Source organism: Plectrocnemia conspersa, unplaced genomic scaffold (assembly GCF_051122295.1).
Source record: "Plectrocnemia conspersa isolate PC_06_02 unplaced genomic scaffold, ASM5112229v1 ptg000011l, whole genome shotgun sequence".
In the NCBI taxonomy this organism is placed as follows: domain Eukaryota; kingdom Metazoa; phylum Arthropoda; class Insecta; order Trichoptera; family Polycentropodidae; genus Plectrocnemia; species Plectrocnemia conspersa.
In genome coordinates, this window is record NW_028277175.1 from 18,894,363 (window position 1) to 18,911,742 (window position 17,380).

Sequence of the window (17,380 nt, forward strand, 5' to 3'; positions counted from 1 at the left end):
ACTTATATATAACTTTTCAATGGATGAGATACTAGTAATGATATATTTTAATATTTCATTTGTAATTCTTATACTAGTATTTTTATTGTAATTCTTGATATATATTATAAAAAATCATTACAAGTATGTATCTAGCTAGTCAGAAAGTTATTATTACTTATATAATATATACTAGTTTGATGACGAGGGTCATTACATGCTTTAAAAATGTTTTATAAGAATATAGTGTTCTTAAAATTATTTAAAAAATGCGGAAGTAGCAAATTTTTATTTACTTTCATTATTAGTATTTAACCATATAGTTTGCCATTAATATCTGATGGCGTTCTAATAAAAATAAGTAGTGACATCTATGTACAAAAACATAATTTAAAATTATTTATTTTTTTCATTCATAGATGTCACAAAAATATTTAACTAATATTTATTTATAATAATAATTTATTATTATTTTAGATTTTACCGATGGAGCTGAATATTGGACTTTCCCGTTCGAATCGCGCACATTCAGATTGGACGTAGATGAAGTTTGGAGAAGGATATCTCCTTTGTACGAAGAACTCCACGCTTACGTGCGAAGGAAGCTGAGGGATCTGTATGGTCCTGAACGAATAAGTAGATCAGCTCCTTTGCCGGCTCATATTTTGGGAAACATGTGGGGACAGTCTTGGACAAATATTTTGGATGTTACTATTCCGTATCCGGGTAGAAATTTCTTGGACGTCAGTGAAGAAATGATACAACAGGTTTGTTGAATTATTAGATTAATTTAAAATAAAATAATAAAAAAGTCTCCACCGTGACAGTGGAATTAGTCCACTGCCGTGACCAGGATTCGAACCTGGGTTACTACGGCCACAACGTAGGGTCCTAACCACTAGACGATCACGGCTATTGGAGACGGTGGGGGGTAGCGCAAATTTGCGTTTTTAGTCTAACAGATTATGATAGCAAATAAATATATATGTATATTATACATATATTATATATAAAAATAATATTTTTGAATTATGTGTTATTTTAATTAAGCAATATAAAATAAAAAATATTGAAATCATAATTAAAATACAATAACAACGAAATTATTTTTTATATAAAATTTAATACATTTATAATAAGTAAAAATAAAAAAATTAAGATGTCTCAAAGTGCAAAAAAACTAAATTATATTTAATTATAATTATAAATTATACATTGTATTTATGTACAGCATTTTTAACTCAAGTAAATTTAATTTCACTAAACTTATTTATTGTTAGCAATAATTCTAGTTGCAAAAAAAATTGGGTTTTTTTTGCAACTACCTACATATTTTGTGATTCTCGCAGTAAATTTATTTTTATTTTGCACTAAAACCAGAATTTCTTTCACATATCTATGATTATATTCATTAATATTATATTTTTCGTGGTGCAAAAAATATAAATCCTATTTGCAGTGCAAATAGGATTTATATTTTTTTTATAATTAAAAAATAAGTTTTTATTTAAAAAAAATGTGATTTTTAGTAAATTGAATTTTTAGTTCTAACTATATTAAATATTAATTGGATCTTGAAATTATTTTTGCTGATTTAGAGTTAATATAAAAATCTTGTGCTTGATAATTATTTTATTTTTAATCACAAATTCCATTTAAAATTGAGTTTCTCATAATTACTAAGACTTAATCATATATAATATTTTTGAATTAAAAGACATTGATAATATCAATCAATTTTATTATTACCATATTATTTTATTATTTTAAAATATAAAAAACATATATATGTACATACATATCAATGGTTTCTTTAAGCAGAGGGAGTATTTTTTTAAATTTACCTTTGATATATGCAAACAAAAAAATTGTTGAACTAATTTAATTTTTTTTAATATTATTACTGTGTATTAGATCTTTATAAAATTAAAAAATAGCACATGCTTATTAAAAATTATTAATAAAAAAAAAACGAAATTTACTCAAACCTTGTATTAAAAAAAATTGTTGATAGTTTAAAATATTTTAGCCTTTATATATTAATTTAAAATTTAATAAAACACCTCTTAAATCCTTAAATTAATAGAATTAATTGCCATTTAAAAATATTTAAAATAAAAAAATATTATTATATGTTCAATGAAAATAATAATAAAAAAAACATGATTTTATTTATTCCCCTGACCGTGCTCGTTTTTTTAAACCTAACTATCTTTAAATTGTCTCAATTTCTATTATTAAAACAATGTACATCTTTATTTCTTATTAAATACTTATTAAAATTCTCTGATAACATATTATTTTCTAACTTACTTTATATAAACACTAAAACATTAATCTATAATATTTATTGAACAACCAACCAATTCAATATATGTGAAGGAACTTCTTATAAAACGACATTAATAATAAAATTTATTACTTTAATATAATTTTACGTTTTTCAGAAAAATGTTTTGCTAGTAATATATTTTTATTAATTGTCTATGATAGTCGAAATATTTTTTTTAGCAGAAGACCACTTTTAATTTATTCTTCGATAAATTATTTAAGCTTTAAATATAAACAGTAGTAAGCCAATTAATATAAAATGCATTAAAATTAATTTATCGATTTGTGAGATTCTAACAGCTGTACTACGCAAATTTGATTGCTTAACTGATAATGTGCGAAAAGAGCTACCTGCTAGTTAAATAATTTAATTTAATTGGATTGACATAACGCAAATTAATTCTTAAGGTTATTTGATCCAATATGCTGCTAAGGAATTAGGATCTGTTTTGAAGCCATTGCACATATACATATGTGATTAAAAATTCGATTTATTATAAACAGTTTTAGCTATGTTTTAGATGACTTAATTAAAAATGGAATAGAAAAATATTTTTATAAACACTATTTTAAGATATTTTCATAGTTGTTTTTAAACCTTATTCCTGTAAATTTGTTTAGTTTAAGCGTGCATACATATATTTTAACAAAATAATATTTTAATTAATAAATATTAACTATCTATTATATTTTTTCAGGGATTTACGCCATTAACAGTATTCCAATTGGCTGAAGAATTTTTCGTTTCATTGAATATGAGCACACTTCCTCCTTCATTTTGGGCTGGATCAATTTTGGAAAACAATGCGGAGCAAAACGTTCATTGTCAAGCCTCTGCATGGGACTTTTGCAACGGTGAAGATTACAGGTTATTATTTAAACATTATAAGAATATATAATTTATAGTAAAATATATAATAAGAAAACATTATTATTTTACAGAATAAAAATGTGCACACATGTGAACATGAAAGATTTAGTAACAGCCCACCACGAATTGACTCACATTCAATATTTCCTCCAGTATAGACATCTACCAAAGATTTACAGAGACGGTGCAAATCCAGGTAAATTATAAACAAATTAGGCTAAAAATCACTCATAGGAACCACTATAATTAATTCACATAGATGCAAAAATTATTTACTATTAGCGTCAATTTGTCATAATTTTACTGTGATTAAAAAATGTTTTTCTGGTAATTAAATTCGACGCGCGATGAAAATTTATGCAACAATTCCTTTTAGTGCTTGTTCTTTCTAATCATATTTCTTTATAATGTTATGCTTTAAGTCGTTTGCTTAAAAAAATACTAATCTATCAAATTGAAATCAGGAAGGAGAATTGAGTGCGTTTGTGCGTGTTTACTTATAATTTGACTACTGTAGTTTCAATGAATTTTGGTCAAAAATAATTTTACGTTTCGAAACAGTAGTTTTCGGAGCATTTGCTGTTTGTTCCGTAATTAAGAACAGCCAAGTACCGTGTCGATTGCGTAACTCGCACACCAGTATACCGTAAAACGCGATTTGCTCTACGTACGCGCTAGAAATCAAAATACGGTATTACAGTGTATAAAACTATTAATTATTAGTGGTGAAATTTTAGATCGACAAATTTGTAATAGCTTACTTTAAAAAGTGTCGATTTTTGTGGTCTGGAGATGACTAATAAATGCGGTTGAGATCGTATATAATTTTACTAATAATTTTTTTTTTTTAATTTTATACTGTAATCATAAAATATAATTACTACGTGAATATAAAACTTTCCTGAACGTATGATATTCAGTATGAACTAAATAGATTTATTATAGTTATTTATTTGTACGATCTAGCTCTATAAGAAAACATAACCTATGATGTTTGGTAAGAATTAAAATGAAAATAATCACGCATACAAATCCTCCATATATTAAATAAGTTGGGTTCATGTGAAATTCGAACCTAAATCTTTCAGGTGTTAAGTCACCGACTGATTCATATATCATGCAATTCTCGAGATAGTCAAACATGCGATGTGGCCCTTAATTTTATCTTTTTTAATCAACGTTTCAAGCATTTTTTTTAGTCCAATGAAAAATAATAAATATTATTTTCTAAATCAGTATAAAAAAGTGTTAAATATATGCCTTAATTTAATACAAATTCATAATAAAAGGCAAAGTCTAATATATATTCGAAGATAGTGGAAGTTCGCTTTATCGTTAAATTTGTTAAATTTACTGTGTGCTTTATTTTAAACTTATTTCAGAAATTAGTTTAGATTAAAATGCTAGATTCCAAATTTATATTGATACAAAAAATGGTAAATGTTACATTTGGGTGAAAATTACTCCATAATGCCACTTTTTTCCGTCCATGTAGATAAAATAAATATACAAGAAAGAAGATCTTAGCATATAAAAATATCGCATAAAAAATATTTTAATAGAAAGTTGTGGAGGTTGATTGTCTAATGATTTTTTTTATCCAAAAAGATTAGGAGATGAACAAACTTTTTTGTATTATTTTTTTTTAATCTTCCGTTGCGATCATCCAGCCAATCGATGCACTTGCTTCTTAGAATCAACGAAATAAGTATTCGCCTTTATAAAGTGACATTTGCTTGATGGGTATCTCCGAAGTGAATTGCGTATGTGTAATGGGATTTTTGTGGCCTTACGGTGCTATATTGTTTTCTATGACCGTTTCTTAACAAAGAAATATTCATTCAATGCATTGGAGAATCCTTGCGTGTTAATTATGAGGGTATCCTTCAGTTCAGATCGTAACACTTTCTGTGGTCCCATCATTTAGGATATTGTCTTGTTTCCTTGTTGAAAGATGATTATTTTGGTCCACAGTAAATAAGCGCGAGTTTTAAGAATAAGACCCCACAATATAATTAAAGTATTATACACATTTTAATAATAATTTTCGGGGTATTTGAATGTTTGGGTTTTGCTAATCACTATAGTGAAACATGCCAGCTTTACTCGGATTATTTTTACCGATATTGATTGTTTTGTCTATCGGTAATACTGGTATTATTGCAATCCCTAATCGAAGAGCATTAATTGACAATTTTAACAAAATCATCAGGCATGAGCCCAATGCGTTAAACCCCAACTAAAGCGCAAGCAAAATCTATAAATAAGTGGTGATAGACGAGACTCAAATAAATCTGTAAATCAGTAACGTCTATTATTTTAATAAAAAAACTATAATTACAGCTTACAATCAATGTTGTTACTATACAGACAGGGCCAATTTTTAGTAATTGCAAATTTTTATAAATAAAAATTCATGTCTTCTGAAAGACCCGAACCCACGACCTTTAGATTAAAAGTCCAGTGCCTAACTGACTAACTTTGACTGACTTTGTTTTCCTATAAAGCTAGTAATTATAAAGTTTTTAAGCTAATTTACATTAAAGGGCATCGATGTATTAAGATAAACCTTGATAACTATACTGCAAAACTATTCAAGTAAAAGGGTAAATTTAAGTAAAAAAAAAATCGCTTTTGATCTAAATAAAAAGTATAATATGACCAGTATTTACTTTTTAAATGTGGTTATTGATTTTTCATAATACAATATCTTAGTTAAATATTTACATTTATTTGTATATATTTAATCAGAATAGGAAGTTATTTTTTTAACTAGGAAGGATAATAACAATCCCTAAAAATTATGCTACAATCTAAAATTGTTATTTAAAATAGATATAATATTATAAATAAAAATAGCTATATTGGTTTTATAGTCGATTACTTTATATAACAGTAAAAATGCATTAGAATTAATATTGTAAAATGTATTTACATGGCTTTATATATTAGAATATAATATTTTATTAATATCGAACCATGTAATACTGTACCTGGGTATCAAAGAGTAACAGATCCATACAAACATAATATATCTTTGCAAAACACTTATCAAGTGAAAGTGCATTACTAAATTACATTACTTACTAGTTCGACACGTAATAAACTCAAAAATGCGTTTTCTTGCATTTTAAAAACACATCTTTACATAATTTTATATTTAATTCATTTTATTAGTTGTACGTATGTGATTTTTAATTTACATTTGCACATTAATTACTATTGTAATATAATGTAAAAAAATATATTAAAACACGCAAAACATCAAGAAATCAAGTTAATTACTTTAAATACGTTTTTGCGAAAATTATTTTAATTTATAGCTTTATTTTACACACTCACGTTTACATTCAATATAATTTAATGCCATTAATCAAAATGATGTGTGAAATTTATGATTTAGATAGTTAAGCAATTGATCGATAAATGAATGGCAGTAAGTTGAAATCTATGTAATTACGTATTATTTTTTGTGACGCAAGTTAATAAGGCTTTAAACACTTTTACACAAATATCAGAACAACTAGTTAAAAAAGTACAGGGAGAGATTATTGCAATTAAAATTATATTTTTATTTTTATTATCGATAGTTAAATCTCTCTGATGTATAACCTCATTTCTTCTCTTGTAATAATAATAAACAAATAACGAAATCCGCGATTAACGTTCGGATTAATCGCTCGTCACCGTTCGCTAGTCGCCGCGTGCATACGGTATTTGCAATCAGAGCACATAAAATGTTAAATATTACTGCAACGAAAGTGAACTATTGCTTTATAAAACTAGGAAATCCACTCGGGCCGTCGTTAATAATGATCGCTTTCAAATTTTCCATATTAAAACGCGACCAGTCGTTTTCTACGCGATGTGTTTTATTCGCTATTCTCATAAAAATCAAATTAACATTTTATTTTAATTAAAATATAAAAAAATATATCAAAGGCAAAAGAAATAATGTGGCATGGAAATACACTATAGGTTGAGCATGCCTGATATGTTTTGTATAGTCTAAATGTTGTTTACAATTAAATTTTAAATAATAATTAAAATTATATATAATATAACTTTAAATGACATATAAAAAAGTGTATTTGTATCAATGAATAAATAAACACAATAATATTATGGTTATTGCATTATACATTTAAAAGTAGTGTGTCGTGTTATCCGGATTTCATTTATCTCACGGAATGATAAGTTTTAAAGATAATCTTGCTGAATTGTCTGTTTAGCAAGAGTGAAATAAATATTTTATAATTCATCTTTGTTTGGCTCTTTTTGGATTAAAGATAAAACATAATTCTTGGAGCTATCTAAAATCGCATTACAAAAGGCAATTACCATTTCCTTAGCTTATTTCTGTAAAACTAGTTTCTCCGCCACTATTTTAATTTGTACAAAATATCGAATTTGTGAAAACATTCAGTATCCATTTCCTGTGGTATTGTCTTTACTCTATAGCATTCCAACGTATGTTTCTTAATTATTCTCTAAGTCAATATATACTTAAAATACATTTTATGAATAAACCTATTTTATTTTCTATTGGCAGAACGTATTGAATATACATATATACAAAAACCGGTTATAATCATTTAGAAGATTTGATTAATTGTTGTAAATTATTGTGAGAAAAATATTTGAAAAATTTGCGCTACGCGGCATATTGACAAAACTATTGAAATAACAACCCTACTAAATATATATTTATATAAAAATAATTAATAATTAAATTCAATTTCGATAAAAAGAAACTAAATTTGTTTCTTTTTATCGAACAGCTTATTTGTTTTTGTTGAAAATTCAACTGTAGCAAAATCAGGTTTATATTTGGATTGCTGTAATCATAATAAGCAATGATTCACCGCGCTGCGCCAGTCCCTCGTTAAGACTGAAGAAAACATCGATCCGCCAATAGTGATACGATTAGTTCTGCGCTACAGCATTTGCCAGTGGTAGCCAATATGTGAACCGCAAATATGATATTTACAATTAATATTCTCACTGTGCTATTAATTGAATCCTGAATTTTGAATTAAATAAAATTCTAATTTAGTAATTTCCATTACTGTACTCTCTAAGTACATTGTTTTTGAGGGTTATCACAAGTTTATAAAAATATCATGCGACTTGTAATACCTAAATCATAAGAATCTCTTTAAATTTTTATCATATCTTGAAAATCAGTGACTATTATATAATTATAATTCCGAACGATCACCCCAGGTTAGATTTTACTAGATTTTTCTAATCTCACGAATGAATATTGTAACAATTAAATAAAATTAAGCTAAGTCATACACTTACGTATAATAAATAATTTTTAATGAACTAGTTCATCTCATAGAGAATATCGTATATGTAAAATTAAGACACCATAAATCACTGAAGATTTTAGATAAAAATTACAGTTAACCTCGGTTTTGAGCTTCTCCTTCTTTTCTTATTATATTTTCACTGAATTGAACTAAAACGCATTTTTCTTTTAGCTACTGTTGTTTGCATAATCAAAAATAGTTTCAGAGCTCTTCCAAGATTTTGATGTTTTTTTTTGTAATTTTATTTGTGTAAATTATACATTCCATAGATTTTTTTCTTTTAAAACATTCAAAGCATTTCCTTTAGTTTTTAATTGCTCTTTGTTCATATTTCGGGATTTGAATTTTGCGTGTTCATATCAAGTCGAGGTCCACCCTGTGGGGTGCGACTTCGCAGCTAGTAAGACGCAGGTGGAAACTAGTGAGAATTTTATTAGATTATTTTATATATATTGCGGCTATTATAATGGGCGAGATCGTTATTTTTCGAGCGGTAGTGGAGAAGCTGGCGCGGGGATGATGTCCGTGGAAGATCTTCAGAGTTCACGTAATTAGCGTGGCAATGGAGGTAGTTCCTCTCGCTGCGATGATCGTGCTCGGTAGTCTCAGGCCGGAGGCGCGTCTCCCAGGCGGGGTGAATCTGTTAGTCTCTTCAAGTGTCTGCCGGAGTCTTTGAGTGATTGCTTGTGACTTTCTTTGGAGACAAACCTTAAACACAAAAACCGACGAATCACAATCATGCAGCAATTGTCCAGCCAATAGATATACTCGTTTCTTAGAACAGCGAAATAATTATGCGCATTTAGAAAGTGACATTTGCTTGATGGGCATTGTCCAAGGTCGTATACTGTAACGGGAATCTTGTGGATCCGGTGATTTATTGATTCGCAATAAAGAAATATTCTTTGAATAACGCGTGAACGTTTTTTATGTGATTATTTCTGGGCGTAACAAGGGCTTTTGTGAGGTATCATCCTTTACGCTATTGTATTCTTTCCTTGGTGATGGATGATCATTTTAATCACAGTAAATTAGCGCGAGTTTTAAGAATAAGAAATATTCATTCAATGCACCGGAGAATCCTTGCGTGTTATTTATGAGGGAACTAGACGTAATGAGAATCGAAACGTGTGATCGCACTATTGTTAAATAATTACTTTTGGTTATAATTACGCAAGTTTCAAGAATGAATCCCCATAAAGGTGGTTCTATATGATCTTCCACAAATGTATTTTGAATATTAAAATCTGTATTGTCAAAACAGAATATTTTAATCATATCGAAGTTTGACTCTTCACCTAAAACTACTCAACTGTTTTAATTTATTTTTATTGTGGATCACATTATGTGTCATGGTTTTTACTTTCAATTATGCTAAATACTTATTTATAGTTCGATAATTGACTATGGTTAAGACGCGAAGAAAGTTAACAAAAAAAGCATAATTGCATAAGCGTTTTATAACATTTTACATGTTTGTATTATAAAACATGAATTAAAATATTTTATACAGTAATTTGTAAGATAATCTGACTTATGTATTGCATATTATTTGACTTCATTTATGCAGTTGCCATTACCACTAAGAAATATAGATGGTTCGTTAGGTTTATTTGTAATAAGTGTATAAGAATTAGTCAAACATTGTTAAAAATGAACATATTTTTTTAATGTTTTACTGATTTGAAAATTCATATTAAATACAAAAAATTAATTTTTACATTAATCAACAAAATTTAGGTCTAAAAAAGGGATCATACGTGAACTAAAATTTATTCCATTTTACTTTTTCGCATGTGTAAGTTAATGGGTAGTATAATACTATTTTTATAATGTATTTTTATAGTTTATTTGATTGAATTTATATATTTGCCAATTATAGCAAAATTTTATAACCTGAATGGAACTGAAAGTTCAACAAAATGGAAATAAAATATTAAATGTTTCAGTTTCGTGAAATTATATTTTAGCACATAATCTACCCGATAAGTTCGCTGATGGTTATCTGTGAAACAGTTAGTATCTACCTTTTTTGACTTCTGATGTTTAACGACGGGTTCTGTAGTATTTATTCTAGAGCAAAAACTAAAGCTGATTGTGCTGCCATCTGAAAAAAAATAAAAAAAACATTACAACTTTATTTCTCCCTTTAAATAGGATCAGAGCGTCTTTTTGTACACACACATAAAGATCGTAAAATGAAAACGTATTTTTTGCAGTGTTACAAAGCTATATATTAAATTATAAATTTAATTCGATTCATATAAGCTGTTATAGCCCACCAATGACGTATAAGCCCAAGTATTATTATACATAAAATAAAATTATTTTAATGGAGAATTTCGTTACTGGTTGGTCACGCCTGTCATACTCAATGAATTGTACTTTTTAAATAAAAAATAAATTTTTATAATTCACGTATGCATTTTCGTACATAATCGACTACATGCGTGATTTTTATTATTCAGACTAATTGATATTTTGCGAAATTTCGAAAGTCGATCGCTTCCGTCCGATTATTATGCTCATACGTCGTTTCGCAACGTTTAATTTCCATCTATCAGATTGTGTGTCGAAAGTAATGAAAATTTACGTTAAATTGCAAAATTTCGACTCAAATGCGGTTTTTATGCGACCGAATCAAAATAATGCTTACTACTTACGACGTCTAGTGTGGAGTTGTGTTACAATAATATGTACATGTTTGATTTTTTTATATGTTACACAAGCCGCAGACTTTTTAGTTGTGTGAGAACTCATTTTTGATTGAACGTGCAGAAAAAAATATGAGTAGTATTATAAACTTGAACTGAATCTGCACTCTGTCTGACGTCACGTTAAGATTATTTAAAAACTTTGTTTAATTCATTTATCAATGTTTCTTAGTAACTATTACTACGGATAATAATAAAAAAACAAATGATTTAATTTAAAGTATAGTGATTATTTATCGCACTTCCAGTATCCTAGTGTGTTATACAATAGATTTATGGAATTATTCATAATTACATAATTTCACAGCCTGTGGCGTAACTATGTGCGTCTATTATTGAATAATAAGAAAATGATATCGATCTGGTTTTGATAAAAGTGATTAGTTATTACGTAAGTTCTTTGACTCGATGTTCTCAAAGTCACGTTTTCTAATATGGCATAGGAAGTCAAGTCTAGTCTATCGGCTTAACGCTTTTAAGATTGATGTGCGAAATTGACATATGCATATATTTCGTCTATAATTTGTATAGGAAAAGTAATAGTTTTTTTATTATCTTTTCTTGTTGAAATTTAGATGATATATTGATATGCTTTAACTGCATTTTTAACGACCAGTAAAATGCAAGTGTTTAAAAGGTCATGCAATATTATATAAATTTATAGCCATTTCATAATACTTAAAATGAGAGTCGTATGTTATATAATATAAGTTTTTGTACAAAGTTTAATTTACATTTACAAATGTCATATACTACTTTAATACTTGACAACAGACGACATAAAATTAATTATGTCATCTATTGTTGATTTCTGTAAAAAATTAAGTGATTGTTTTTATTATAATGGCGAAATGAGAATTAAAGTCGCTTGAAGCTAAAAGCTAAATCGACAGATTTTTTATATCATACAAATGATATCCTATAATCGCCAAAATATCTCATCATGTTTAATCTTAATATGTCCGACTAAGCTTGCTTTGACTTAATCATAACGAGATTCATCCGTAAGATTAGGAAAATCTAGAAAACATGATTTATTGTGATCGATCGGAATTATATATTAATTAATAATCACTAATTTCGATTTTACAGGTACATTAAAAATTAAAAAAACAATAATGTTCATGGGATTCGAACTCATGTCTTAAGTATGAAATCTCTAAGCATGCCAAAAACATAGATATCAAGTTCTATGTCAGTATCAATTAAGACTAGTCTAAATTTATTATATTTTTGCTGATTTAATGGATTTTATTTCGACTTACTGGGTATGTAAGTAAATATCTTTATTATTAATAAGTGTATTTTTCCATGTATTTTTAAAATCTAGTAATATTAAAATTAATGTTATTCTATAATAATATGAGATAAAACGTGGAAAATATTATTTTAGTACTACGTGTCTTAAAAAACAGCTGTCAACAGAATTTCACGATTAGTAAAATTATGGTAAATTACAACTGAATACAGGAAGTGTTGACATAGGTGATAAAATAGATCAGTCTTATTGTTACAGGATGTTTTTGTGCTAAAAAATTCTGAATGAAAGATAATCAATTCTGTTCTTCCAGATTTAATTGAAATTTAAAGTAACAAAGGTTTATACTGGAATTGAATCCAGGTCTTTCGGATATTACCAATTAATTAAATCTGAAATGTGCAAATCAGGATCGTTGATTTAATCGCATATATTTGTATTCAATGGCTTAACAAGATTCAATTTTTTGGCAACATTATAGTTTTCAACTATATTAATCCACTTAGATTCAATTAATTTAAAAACCAGCTGCTTTTTCTTTACCCATTGTCAATTGTGCAAAATTAATGTACTACAAACGTTATGATCTAATGAATCGAGATTGATTGGGATTAGTGCTGCTTTTTTTAAAGCTATTCGTTTTAGTACTTATATAATGATTTATGTAATGACTAAGTAGTAATTAAAGAATTAATCTAAGAATACAATCAAAATATGTTTATCGATATTATATTGTATTTGCTTTTATTAGTATTTAAAGAGAAGTTGACATAGAAATTCAGAGCAGAGCATATTGTAAAATATTATTATTAAATTGTCTTCTGCTAGAAAAAAAAACCTGAATATTTCATGTATTATAGAAAATTAAAAAATATAGATTACCAGCAAAACACTGTAAAGAAAAACGGAAAATATTGTTTAAATAATATTTTTTATTATTATTCTCGCTTTATTATAAGTTTCTATACATATTGCAAAAAGTACAAAAATCACTAAAAAATTGTTTTTTTAATTTATTGCCATAGAAAGTTTTCTAGCACATTTTTAAAACACAAACAATCTCATCAAGCATTCGTAGCGCATTAGCTCGTTTTCTTCGACAAACTACCACATGCAAAAAAACACATCGGTGCCATTCATCAGTCATTACGATCATTGAGACATTATCTGCAACCTCATTTGTCTCAATACCAACACATACATACCTAAAACTATTTTTTATTTAGCATTACTTTGGTATTGCGCAACGTGCGTTACACGAATCCAGAGCCGATTGTCGTGCGTTGCGCAATCGAGTCAATTTCGTTCTTTTTTCCACGCGTTATTAACATGCGCTATTAGAAAGTGTAATATCGCGATATTCGATGCGAATTAATCATAATCGTATTCTTTTGCAGCTTTCCACGAGGCTCTCGGCGAGGCTATTGCACTCTCGGTGTCTAGCCCGAGACATCTCCAGACGTTGGGACTGGTGCAGAAATCTATCGATGATTTAGCGCACGATACCAATTACTTATTTGCTATGGCTATGGACAAAGTTGCGTTTTTACCCTTCGCTTTGACCATGGACAAATGGAGATGGGATGTGTTCTCAAAGGAAGTTAGGAAGGAACAGTACAACTGCCACTGGTGGAGACTAAGGTATTCAATGATACGATTTAGTTTTTTAGTTGCATATCCAATTTCGTATTTTAGTACAACTAAGATTCATAAATTTTCACCAAAAACTAGTTTTATGATATAAAAATAAATTGCCAATACACATTATTTGTATTTTTAATGATATATGTATTTACTGGAAATAAAATAAAATAATAAAAAATAGCTATTTCACTGCGTGTACTTTAATGATACAAGAATTAATGATTTTTAGTTTTTTTATATATATAAAATACTACTAAACTACGTTTATAATAATTTTCTAAATACTATTTATGTTATACATTTAAAAGTTTGAGAAACACTGGTCAAATTCACATAATAATATTCAACACCCCGATTTAAAGGCACATAACAATAATATTTGCTGTAATAAATTTTCATAAAATAAAATTTTAAGAACCACTGGTTGTATTCTAGAGTCTTTTAGTAAATGTAGATGTGCTTATTTTTATTCATATGATAATTTAATAAAAAATAAACATGAAAAGTATTAAACTTGATTTGCATAAAATTTACCGTGGTCAATTTAAATATTTCCTTATACAATATTTTGTATGAGAGAGGAAAAATTTTATTTTTAATTAAATAAAAGATAGCAAAATAGACAAAAATTTAAATGACAATCTAATCAGATTATCCACGCGCAGCGTGAGACACCAATAAGTTTCATAAAAAGTAATTTAGATATGATGACTTCTTTAAAAATTAAAATATTATTTTTTTGCTTAAAATTTACGTATTTTTCCACAAAAAATACATTTATTTTTTAAATAAAAGTAGTTGTATGATCATAAAAAGATATGTAAATATGTATTACCAGTGGATATATAATTTTATTAGCGTTTCAGTGAAATCATTTCAGAATGAATTTTCACCGGTAAATATACATATATATTTTTACTAGCGAAAATATAATTTAAATCATAGATGCTAGTGAAATTATATGCTGCTCTAAAATGTCTATGAAACTCATTTTGACATTTGCTGTTTAAACACAAACCTAAATGAATTATTCAGACGCATCTTGACGTAATGAAAGTTCTCATAAACACTACGATTTTTTCCTTATGGTAATTTGTTTAGGATGGGTTTGGCTTTTCTTTAATATATTTTAAATATTGCAGAATTTTGTAATTTTTTGTTTTAAATATTGTGAATTAGAAATATTTTTAAAAGTATATAATTTTTTTTAATTATTTGTTTTATATTTTTAGAGAGCAATACAGCGGTGTGAAACCTCCAGTGCTAAGGTCTGAGATGGACTTTGATCCTGGCTCCAAATATCACATTCCAGCCAACATTCCATACATTAGGTAAGTGCGAAAATTGTATTTAAACCTCTCTTTCTCTTTTTGCGATTGAATCGCGTTGTATAAATTATTGCAATTTCATTTTTTTGCGCCGCTCGCCGAGTGTTACGGATTGGTATTAATTAACGTGGTGAAAACGCTCGAATAAAATAATATAAGTTTGGTAAATAGACTTAGTTTTTATTGAGATAGTATTTAGTCGCATAAAGATGTTTTGCCTCGTTTACATTTATAATAATATATAAAAAATATTTTCAGTCTAGTTTTTTTTTCATACATAACAAAAGCTTTGAAGAAAACAATTAAAAATACATTTGGATTTGCTTAAAACAAGTTAAATAGATTCTGGGGTAAAGATTAGTAGCTGTGATGGTCGCCTAAGCTTTCCCCATAAGATTCGTGTTGTTCCCCTCCGAAGTCTTCTTCTCCTCCGTGATGGTGTTCTTCTTGATGTTGTTCCTCATGGTGGTGCACTGGATACGGTACTTTAACTTCGTACGGTACTGGCTTTTCGATTGTGACTGGCACGTGCTTGATGACAGTGTAAGGAACTGGCCTGTCGAATGGTACCTTGACTGGGTACGGTACTTTCTTTTCCACTGCATAGTGGACGATCTTTTCCACTGGGTATGGGGCTGAAACTGGGACCTTGACTGTGTAAGGTACTGGTTTGTCGACATGGTAAGGTACTGGTCTGTCTACTGGTACTTTGACTGGATACGGTACTTTCTTTTCGACTGTGTACGGTACTGGCTTTTCGACCGGTACTGGGTACGGTTTGGGTACATGGACGGGGTAGGGCCTGTCAACATGAACTTTGACGGGTACATGTACGATTTTTTCGACTGGGTAGGGAGCAGGTACGTGGACTGGGACCTTGACCGGTACTGGAATGTGCTTAGTGACTGGGTAGGGTTGGGGCACTGGTACCTTTACTGGAACATGAATGTGCTTGGTCACTGGATAGGGTTGTGGAATGTATACCTTGACCGGCACTGGCCTGTCTACTGGCACCTTGACTGGCACTGGGATGTGCTTGGTGACTGGGTACGGTTTCGGGATGTGGACCGGTACTTTGACGATTTCCTTGACTGGATACGGCACGTGCTTGATCACTGGATAGGGTTGCGGTACGGGAACTTTCACTGGTACGTGTATGTGCTTCTCGACGGGGTATGGAATCTGCTTCTCGACGGGATACGGCACCGGGACCTTCTTGACAACAGTGACGGTTTTCACGTGTTCTTCGTGTTGGTGATGGTGATGGTCGTCGAATCCGCCGAAATCACCGTGGTGTCCAAATCCACCATCTCCGCCGTAGCCGAAATCGTAGAGGCCTCTCTTGTCCTGCTTTTTGTCTTCAGCAGCTACTGATTCGGCCTCTTTTGGAGAGGCTACGGCCTTGCTGTCTGATAATGCTACCGCCGGCTCCTTCCCATCCTCGGCACCAGCCGCCAGGAGGGCCAAGCATGCCACTACAGCGTAGCACTGAAATATGACAAGCACTTATATTATAATATCAAAAAAACATAAATAAAAACGGGTCACAACAAAAAAAAAACAGTTGCACTGATCGATTATTGTCACAGTCACTGATCACAATTTTCACAATACAGTCCGAAGTCATCATCACGATTCACCGTATGTTTTTTTTTGTTGTTATTGTCGTCGCTTATAATGTATGCTTACCAGCAATCTCATTGTTTCAATGTGTGAAGGGTGCTGCAAGCAACGAGCTACTGATGCCTCTTACCGTCGCGACGGCCGCTTATATATTTTTCACCTTCCTGGGGCGCTTTCTAGGTTCCCACCAATGGTGTGCCCCACCGCATTCGGTAAAAGCCCGCCCTCCCCTTCTTCGATGTTCGTTTTTTCTTATTCTTCGCCATTCGAACTGACCGGAAAGAGATGCGCGCGAGCAGAGCTTGCGTGCTTTG

At 29.3% G+C, this 17,380-nt stretch overlaps 2 protein-coding genes and 1 non-coding gene across 3 annotated transcripts in view; 1 reads left to right on the plus strand and 2 right to left on the minus strand.

Moving 5' to 3' along the window:
* Positions 1-17,380, plus strand: part of Ance-3 (angiotensin-converting enzyme Ance-3) — a 114,022-nt gene that overhangs the window by 12,445 nt on the left and 84,197 nt on the right. The window contains exons 4-8 of the mRNA XM_088197881.1: positions 457-746; positions 3,009-3,178; positions 3,253-3,377; positions 13,869-14,112; positions 15,348-15,446. Coding sequence (XP_088054007.1) covers positions 457-746; positions 3,009-3,178; positions 3,253-3,377; positions 13,869-14,112; positions 15,348-15,446 — 928 coding nt within the window. The remainder of the gene's footprint in view (positions 1-456; positions 747-3,008; positions 3,179-3,252; positions 3,378-13,868; positions 14,113-15,347; positions 15,447-17,380) is intronic.
* Positions 821-892, minus strand: TRNAH-GUG (transfer RNA histidin (anticodon GUG)). The gene has a single exon. It is a non-coding gene; the product is annotated as a tRNA-His (tRNA).
* On the minus strand, positions 15,603-17,269 carry LOC148229792 (uncharacterized). The gene is made up of 2 exons (XM_088197884.1): positions 17,133-17,269; positions 15,603-16,931 (listed from the first exon to the last, which is right to left on the minus strand). Exons 1-2 carry the CDS (start codon positions 17,142-17,144, stop codon positions 15,801-15,803), a joined length of 1,143 nt encoding a protein of 380 aa, XP_088054010.1. The 5' UTR covers positions 17,145-17,269; the 3' UTR covers positions 15,603-15,800.